We start from the raw sequence: 10042 nt of genomic DNA, 5'->3' as shown, positions 1-10042 counted from the left end.
AGCAAGACCCAACAATAATATCAACACATATTTGCTAAATCACACCCCAAGAATGGGGGTTTTTAGCCACACATTAAGAATAACAAAATACACCTAAAATGATACTAAAGTAAAATGGGTATAAGGAATTAAACCTTGATTTAAGCAAAGGAAGAAGAATGGAGAAGACCCACTTCCAACTTGGGGAAGATGAAATCCTTCTTCTTTAAGTCTCCCAAAAAAAACCCTCTCCAACTTGAGAGAAAATATCCCAAAAAGTACTATTCTATTGTGAAAATTAAAATAAATGTTTGATTCCCTGAAATTAACAACAAGTTTAGTATTTATAGATTGCAGAAAATAGTGCTGGCGGATCTTTCGGCGAGGTTAGTCAGAATCGCCGATTAACTCGGCGATTTTCCCTTTGGTGTAGTTCTTCATCGTCTTGCACTAGGCTTCAACATGGTTGTGCTCTGTGTCACTGGGCGAGATAGTACTGCTTCGCGAAATTATTCAGTGAAACGCTGACTAGTCCTTTCTTCGCCTTTTTGATCCAGCTCCTTCAGGGCTTCGCGTACTGGAACAAAGGGCGGAGTGGTCCCTTCGGTGAATCGCCAAGTGTGCTTGGCGATGCTCAGGCTTCAACTTCTTCATTCTTTTCAGCCTTTTTTTCCTTTTTGCGCCTAATTGTCCATGCTTCCACTAAAACTTCAAATACCTGAAACTTAAGAGTTTTCATCAAATATTGAGACAAAATAAACATTTGAGGACACTATTTCTATCAAAATAAAGCCCTAAATGAGTCCAATTTGTGGACTCATGAAGAGGTTATAACTCTGAGTCTAATAGACCTATTCATGCTACAATACCAACGTGTGAGGCTGATTACGTTGGGCATAGTTCTTTGAGTCTGGTGCATACTTTACATGGTTCTTCTTTAAAATCTGTAGCTAGTAGAGGTTATTCAGGTCATTTAGGTTCCTCTCATCAGCCTACGTCTTGTAGGGGTTGTTTTGGGTGTGGCGATATAGGAAACTTTGAGAGAGATTGCCCTAGGACCAGACGTGGTGGCTCGCATCAGGGTTCTCAGGCTTCAACTTTCAGGGCTGCACAACCTTTGACTAGGGGAGGTATAAGAGTGGCAGAGGTGGTTCTCTTTTAGGTAGAGGTGTTTCCCCTTCTAGTCGAGGTGGTGGTCGTGGAGGTTCACAATCTCAGGGTGGTCATTCTCATTGTTATGCTTTTTCGGGTAGGCTAGAGGTAGATACTTCAGATGTTGTTATCACAGGTATTATTCCGGTTTGTCATCGACCACTATATTATTTGATCTAGGCTCTACTTATTCTTATATGTCCACATATTTTGCTTCGAGTCTGGATATATTATGTGAGTCTCTTGATTTGCAGGTACATGTTTCTACTCCTGTTGGGGATTCCGTAGTGGTAGATCGGGTGTACCGATTTTGTATAGTTACCTTGATGGGATATGACACTCATGCTGATTTGAAGGTCTTAGATATAGTATATTTTGATGTGATTCTCGGTATGGATTGGTTATCTCCTTATCACGCATTTTTAAATTGTCATGCTAAGACAATTACATTAGTTATCCCTGGAATTCCTATAGTAGAATTGAGAGGTTCTCTTTGTCACCCTCCTAAAGGGGTGATATCATAATTTAAGGCTCGTAATTTGGTAAAGAGAGGATGTTTGGCTTACTTGGCGCACATTCGAGATACTAGTGTTGAGACACCTATGCTTGAGTCTATTCCGGTGGCGAGTGAATTTTCGGAGGTATTTTTGACAAATTTACCAAGTCTTCCGCCTGACTATGATATTAATTTTCGTATTGACGTAGAATCATGCACTCAGCCTATTTCCATTCCTCTTTATCGTATACACCGGCTGAATTGAACGAGTTAAAGTAACACTTGTAGGATTTGTTGAGCAAGGGGTTTATAATACCGAGTGTATCTCCTTGGGGTGATCCAGTGTTATTTGTGAAAAGGAAAGATGGATCCATGCGTATGTGTATTGACTATCGACAGTTGAATAAGGTTACCATAAGAAATAAGTACCCGATACCTCGTATTGATGATTTATTTGATCAGCTACAAGGTGCTTCCATTTTCTCCAAGATTGACTTGAGATTCGGTTATCATCAGTTGAAGGTTAGGGCAGAGGATATCCCTAAGACAACTTTTTGGATACGTTATGGCAATTATGAGTTTCTGGTAATGTCTTTTGGATTGACAAATCCCCCAACACCTTCTATGGACTTGATGAACAAAGTGTTCAGACCGTACTTGGATTCCTTTTTTATTGTCTTCATAAATGATATATTGATATACTCCCGTAGTAAGGAGGAACACGAGCATCATTTGAGGATTGTTGTTAGGATTCTGTAGGAAAAGAAGCTCTATGTAGAGTTTTCAAAGTGTGAGATTTGTCTTAGTTCGGTATCATTCTTGGGACATGTAGTGTCCAAGGAAGGTATTATGGTGGATTCTAAGAAGATTGAGACAATTCAAGATTAGGTCAGACTTACTTCAGTTACTGAGATTTAGATTTTCTTAGGCCTTGTAGGTTATTATCGACAACTTGTACAGGGGTTCTTGTCCATTGCATCCCCATTAACTAGATTGACCTAGAAGAAAGTGACTTTTCAGTGGTCTGACAAGTGTGAGGTGAGTTTCCAAAAGCTCAAGACTTTATTGACTACTGCTCCGATTTTAACTCTACCCGTGGAGGGAGAGGGTTTTATTGTATACTGTGATTCTTCTTGGATTGGTCTTGGTTGTGTATTGATGCTGAAAGGGAAGGTGATAGCTTACACTTTGAGGCAGTTGAAGATTCACGAGAAGAACTACCTTACTTATGACTTGGAGTTAGCAGCTGTAGTGTTTGCATTGAAGATTTGGAGGCATTTCCTTTATGGGGTACATTGTGAGGTGTTCACGAATCATCGTAGTCTCCGATATATATTCACTCAGAAGGATCTCAATTTGAGACAACAAAGATGGTTGGAGTTTCTCAAAGACTATGACATGACTATTCTTTATCATCCGGGCAAGGAAAATGTGGTAGCAGATCCATTGATTCAAAGGTGGTAAGTATGGGTAATCTAGCCTTGTTATAGGCTGGCGAGCGTCCTTTAGCTAGGGATGTCCAGTCCTTGGCCAATAGCTTTGTGAGGCTTGATATTTCAGAATCTGGTAAGGTTTTGGCTTATTTGGAGGCTAGGTCATCCTTGTTGGAGAAAATTCAGACTCAACAGTTTGATGATGGTAATTTATGTAAGATTCGAGACAAGGTGTCAAAAGGAGAAACCAAGGATGCAATTCTTGATAGCGAGGGAGTTTTGAAGATAAAATGTCATATTTGTGTTCCTCGGACAGTTGGTTTGATTAAGATGATTATGGAGGAGGCCCATAGTTCTAGGTAATCTTTTCATCTGGAAGCTACTAAGATGTATCGTGACTTGAAATAACATTATTGGTGGTGTCGTATGAAAAGGGATATAGTAGATTTTGTATATCGGTGTTTGAATTGTTAGCAAGTGAAGTATGAATACCAAAAGCCTGGAGGTGTGACCCAGAGGATGCCCATACCTGAGTCGAAGTGGGAGCGCATTGCTATGGACTTTATGGTAGGGTTGCCTCGTACCTTGGGTAAGTTTGATGCTATATGGGTCATCGTGGATCGACTGCTAAGTCTTCACACTTCGTGCCAGTTCAAACTACTTATAATTCAAAGAAGTTAGCCAAGATCTATATTCGAGAGATAGTTTGCTTGCATGGGGTTCCCATTTCTATTATTTCAAATTGTGGCACACAATTTACATATGATTCTTGGCGGTCTATGCAGAAAGAGTTGGGCACTCAGGTGGATCTTAGTACAGCCTTTCACCCTCAGACAGATGACCAGTCTGAACGGACTATTCAAGTTCCTGAGGACATGTTGCGGGTGGGTGTGATCGACTTTGATGGCCACTGGGATTAGTTTTTTCCTTTAGAAAAGTTTGCTTACAATAATAGTTACCATTCGAGCATTGTGATGGCACCATTTGAGGCTTTGTATGGTAGGAGATGTTGATCTCCAATTGGTTGGTTTGAAGCGTTTGAGGTTAGACCGTGGGATACATATTTGATGAGGGAGTCCTTAGGCAAGGTCAAGTTGAACCAAGATAGACGTTTCATGGCTCAAAGTAGGCAAAAGAGTTATGCACATCGAAAGGTTTGTGATTTGGAGTTCATGGTTGGAGAGCGGGATCTATTGAATGTTTTGCCTATGAAGGGTGTGATGAGATTTGGAAAGAAGGGCAAGTTGAGCCCAAGGTATATTGGTCTTTTTGAGATTGTTGAGCGTATTGGTGAGGTGGCATATGAGTTGTCTTTGCCACCTGGTTTGTCGGGTGTTCACCCTGTATTTCATATTTTGATGTTAAAGAAGTATCATTAGGGTTGTGTCCATGTAATTCAATGGGATTCAGTGTTACTTGATCAGAATCTGAATTTTGAGGAGGAGCCGGTAACCATTTTGGATAGGCAAATTCGAAAGTGGAGGTCGAAAGAGATTGCTTCACTAAAGGTTCAATGGAAGCATCGTCCAGTGGAGGAGGCTACATGGGAGACCGAGTCAGACATGAGGAGTAGATATCCTCAGCTTTTTGAGCGTTCAGCTGTGTTCTATTCTTTTACAGTTCGAGGATGAACGTTTGTTTAAGTGGTAGATGATGTAATGACCCGCTAGGTCGTTTTCAGAACTAGGACTATTGGAATCTTCCTGTAGAATTTAAAATGGAAACTTTGAAATATTCAGTAAGTACGAGTATCTAGTTGATGATTTTTTATTCAAATTAATATAGTTGAATAGTTAATGGGCCAGGTCCATAAATTATTTAATATACTTTACCACTTGGCCCATATAATTAACTCATGTTAATGGAATTTAGTGTTATTTTTATCAAAAATTGAGAACAAAAGAGAAGAGAACTGACAAAGTAGTCACTAACGGAAACAAAAGAAAACCTACGATTTTAGTTGAGGATAGCTTTAGGTACCTCCTTTTAAATTCTCTTTTTAACTAACAATGGTATATTTAATTTGTTGGTGAGTAGAAATACATTAGCGATTTAATAACTGCTTGCTATTTGTAGTTTTAGCGTTAGAGTCAAATTAGTGAAAAATGTTGAAGTAATGGTTAATTAATGGGTGATAATTATTAGCTAATGATTAGATAATGATTTGAAAGTGAATGAATGGAAAATCGAGGCACGTTGGGGGTTGGGTTTAATTTTTGATTTTTTGGGTAAGGTGTAGGTTATAGTTGAGTTGAAAATTTTGAATTTCTTGTCACCGTTTGGGGGTTATGGGGACAAAACTTACTTGCAATTATTGGCTAATAAATGCCAAATGATTGAGGCAATTGGTATATAGAAATTTTGGGGAACAAACTATAAAAGTATTGGTATATGAAATTGAGTTATGCAAATTTTGTTCCTCAAAGAAATATATGATATTCTTGAGTATTTTTTCCAGATTTATTTTTGTATTATTATATTATAAATTTAGTTTTTGATGTATGAAGATAGGTAATTAATTATTAGGTGTATATTATATGATTAACATTGAATTTAAGATACTTGGAGAGATTGAGGCTTAATCCTAGGCTTGAAATTTAGCAAAATATGATTCTTGACATATAAATTAGACCAAGATTAGGAGTGTGGTTAGAGATATGCGTGAGTTTTTGGGTCTAGGATAGACATATAATAATATGAGTGTCTACGAAATCGCGTGCTTACGGATATTACATATTTGATAGATTGGGAACGTTCTGAAGCTTTACGAAAGGGAAAGGCAAAATCTTGAGGATTCGTGACACATTTGCAGCATTCAAGGCATGTTAAGACTTTCACACTTCGTTGAAGGATGGTTTTTTCTAATTAAAGATTAAAAATGGAATAGACCATGGGTAAGGGTAAAAAATTGGGGTCTCGTACCTATGGTGTGATAGTAATTCATACAAGTACTGGTGTTATAATGGAAAAGTTTATTACTATAGAATGCAAATTAGAATCCGAGAATGCCAAAGCATATGAGCATTAGCAGATATCTTATTGACTTGAACTCTTGTGTGATTGTCTTTCCTTATTGAACCCGTATAATTGTGATAGTTGAGGTGGATATGTATTATGTTGATATTTGATTGATTGAGATGCACCATTATCCCCTTTAATTGAAATCATATTGTGCACATGCATTGACATGAGAGTGAGTATAAGTTGGGCACGTGGAGATCGTCCTTGCTGGGGATGGTCAGATGTTAAGATTATAATTTGGGCACATGGAGATCGTCCGTACATAAATTGTTTGGTTTTATGAATTGCGTTGAGATCGTCCGCACAGACATGTGGAGATCATTCATGTCGGTATATGGACCTCGCGAGTCCCCCATGGGTCATGAACTCTCGATGTATTTCCGTGGAGTATTATGTATATACGATTGAGAGAGTATTTGGCATCTGAGGCATATCCTTTCATGGTGTCACATTGCATTGCATCTCATTACATCATTTATTCTTGTTGATTACGTGCTTTATTGGTGGTTGTACATTACTTGAAGTTTGATTATCCTTATTTGATGAAGCTTGACCGGTAAGTATAATATAGACGTGTATAAGTAAAGAACTAATTTTTCTCATATAAACTCCTGTCACTACTTCTTCGTTATCAGTCTATGAGATATATACTAGGTACATGTGGTTTCGTACTCATACTACACTTGTTGCACTCTTTGTGGTGCAGATTAGATTCCAAATACGAGCACATCTCGTGGAGATTTTTGAGTCCGGCTTGAAGTATCTTGGAATTGTGGTGAGCTGCTTGGCTATTCCGTGGCCCACACTTTCCTCTATCGTTTATTTATTCTATTGTTTTAGTATTCAGACATGATATCTCTTATGTTTAGACTTGTCATTTCAGTTTTAGACTTGCACCATATTTAGAAACTCTTGTACTTATGACACCAATTCTTGGGTGGTATTCGAGCTTTTCGCAATTTTGTATTTATGAAGGACTTAGCGTTAGAGATATTTTACTCGTTGTTTACCTTTTTACCTTATTATTTAGTTAAATTGGTAAAATTATTGGGTTGACTTACCTATCAGTTGAGAACATAGGTGCCATCACGACTTGTAAATATGGGTCGTGATATTCTCCAAATACTGCTTCTTACTCTTTGAAATACTAATCACTCGTCCTACAAACTCAACCAAAATGATTTTTTTCTCTCAATAGTCATCTCCTATAGGAGGAATCAACATTCTTCCAAAAAGTCTTTTATTTTGAGGAGAAACTTTTTGTTACATGAAATTTCTCCTTACACTTATATCTTACGAAGGATCACAAGATACTCTCCTTCCTCTTTTCGTAAATAAATCACAAGGCTAGAAATTAGTTGGTCATCTTTGCGGCATAATTAACATTCTTTCAGAAAGTATTTTATTTTGAAGAGAAACTTTTGTTACACAACCTTTCTCCTTAACATCAATATTTTCCGAATGATCATGAATTCGTTGGACATCTTAGCAAAGGAATTTGATACTCGTATATTCATTATCATCATTACAAGAAGAGACAAAGTGAAGAAATCCATTGTTGTAGGGTATAAATACTCTAATATTTTTATTTTATCGGCTAACTAAATATAAATCGTTATTAAAAATGAAAAGTTTTAGTCTTTTCATCTTCCATATACTTAAATGTGTATTAGTGTGAGGAAAGTTTTAAAGATACATGATTGATTGGGTAGTGTATTTAAATGTTTTAAGTTTTTTAAAATACAAATAAATAATAGAAAACAAAGATAAAATATCAGAAAAAGGAGAAAAAAGATAAATAGGAATGGAGGCAACAGAGAGGTACCAAATCATATTGTCTATATTCAGCTTTATATATATATAGATTTGTTTTGCTTTCAATTGAATTTTCGAATGCGGTATTGTTTTCTTTTGCAGTTGGTTATTGATAGAGGTGATTTGATTATAAGAGTTAGGTTTGTAAAATGTGGAATATTGCGATTAATTCTAACAAAACGGGTTGATCAATCTGGATATGATTTTTATTGATGTAAAGATATCTAATTACATGATTTTTTAAAGCAACCCAACTTTACTTTTTTCATTTTTTTGGGATTTTTGGTCTAAAAAACACATAATTTTTTTTCTTTATATATATATACTAGATTTGCCATGGCATGGGCCCAACATAACATAACAATACAACCTAAGCAATTTAACCATATGGAAATTATGGATTGAACATGACATTTTTATATACATGTACAAAAAAATAAGCTCACATAAATTTAAATAATATTGATCATTTTGTTCTAGATAGGCTACGTACAATAAATACATAATTGGGTAAGTGATGATAAGTACATACGAACACCCCACAGGCCATGGGTATAAACATTATAGAGAGAGACCAGTAATACTCAACGCTATCCTTCAACAAAATAGTCAAGTATCCTCAAAATCCGAGGGATGACATTCAAATTTAGTACATGTATGAGAGTTAACACATGGATAACACAAGCATACTTGTTCAATTTCTCCAACAACGCTTGAATACCTTCTTTATTCATCATCATCATATTTCTAGGAGTACTTCATAATGACCTCTTCCTTGGACTTGCTCCAATTTTTGTAGAACCTCTTCAACTCCTCATTGAGATGTTGAGCTCAATTAGTATTTGAGGCAACACAATAATGAAGTATCATAATAAATCCAACAACACCAACTACCACAATTGAGGTTGTTCCAATTATAGTGACCGTCTCATATGTTTGTCTCATGGAGTCTTACAATTCAGCAGATAAGATGTGAATATTAATATTTAACATCATCATGGTAGTTTCTTTCCTTGGGGTTAAAGGGGGTAGGACAACACTTGCAACCCAAAGTCTAGATAATAAATGTATGACAGAAATGTGATATAAATAAAAAGGGTGATTTTGCTTGATACAGATTTTTCAACTTCTCTCATACTGTGGGTCATTTTAACCTTCTTACCTAAGAAGAAAGTCAGTTTGCAGGGTTTGCTTGCATCATCCTTAGGCACTGAATTTTTTTGAAAAAGTAAATAAAAATAGATGACAAATAAGGAAAGATTTAATATATTTACTAAAAGGTAGTTGAAGTTGTAGAGACACTAATAGCTTCTGGTAACTCCAAGATCTTGAAACATATTAGAGTACATACATATGTTAAAAGTGATAAATTCAAGAACCGAATCCTACTCTAACTTATTGCCTACTTTTATATCGTCTAATAACAGTACAAACAATTATTCTATCAAATAGTATCTGCTTAGTAGGTTAACCCTCGTTGTAGGTGCTTAATGGCCTTCATTGATCCAGAATTGGAGAAACAAATAACAATTCACTCATGAATATACTCTTTATATATCAATCCTCGATAACAATTGTTTTGTCATATGGAGGTTGCAAGAAAGCTAACCTTATGATTCATTACTCTCTAATACTATCTCATGAATTAGAACAAATTCGGCGTATAATCAAAAGATCAATTCAATCAAAATAATATATAGTTTCAAAATCAATTACAAATACAATGTTCGTCTTAGATAATCAACAAAGACTAAAAATCACTGGAAGCGTCTCTAAGGCCGTAATCAATTACAAATACTTTTGTTTTCTTAAAGAAATGATTTTACTAAGAGCCCTTGAGGAACTTGAATTCTCTCCCTCATAATAGAATTATTCTAGTTATCCTTGTTGCAAGAATGGAAGAAGTAGCAAGACTTTTAAAACTTCAATGGGTAACTATCTGAAAACATATTCCCGACATATACTATTTGCGTAAGAGTGCTGTAAAAAAATAAATTTGTGAACCATTGCACTAAGGAAATATTGATGTCGGATCTCTAACATATTTCTTATGCATCGAGACATGGATAACGTGATGCACCGATGCCAACTCATTTGGAAAATCTAACTCATAAGCAACCTTACCAACACGTCTAAAAATATGATA

The 10042-nt window shown here is 36.1% G+C and overlaps 1 protein-coding gene across 1 annotated transcript; it reads left to right on the top strand.

Moving 5' to 3' along the window:
• The first annotated feature begins 4175 nt into the window (after positions 1 to 4175).
• LOC107060098 (uncharacterized) lies at positions 4176 to 4691 on the top strand. The gene is made up of 2 exons (XM_015307479.1): positions 4176 to 4383; positions 4471 to 4691. Exons 1-2 carry the CDS (start codon positions 4176 to 4178, stop codon positions 4689 to 4691), a joined length of 429 nt encoding a protein of 142 aa, XP_015162965.1.
• Positions 4692 to 10042: the final 5351 nt, after the last annotated feature.

Source organism: Solanum tuberosum, unplaced genomic scaffold (genome assembly GCF_000226075.1).
Source record: "Solanum tuberosum cultivar DM 1-3 516 R44 unplaced genomic scaffold, SolTub_3.0 scf00057, whole genome shotgun sequence".
NCBI lineage: Eukaryota > Viridiplantae > Streptophyta > Magnoliopsida > Solanales > Solanaceae > Solanum > Solanum tuberosum.
The sequence above is the reverse complement of the archived record's forward strand: the minus strand, read 5'-3'. Positions and strand labels throughout refer to the sequence as shown.

What these genes read in the sequence shown, in the direction of transcription:
- LOC107060098 (XM_015307479.1), top strand. Translation starts at nt 4,176, where the DNA reads ATGGCTCAAAGTAGGCAAAAGAGTTATGCACATCGAAAGGTTTGTGAT. An exon ending in TGAGTTGTCTTTGCCACCTG is followed by an intron (nt 4,384 to 4,470) that starts GTTTGTCGGGTG and finishes AATGGGATTCAG; the next exon opens with TGTTACTTGATCAGAATCTG.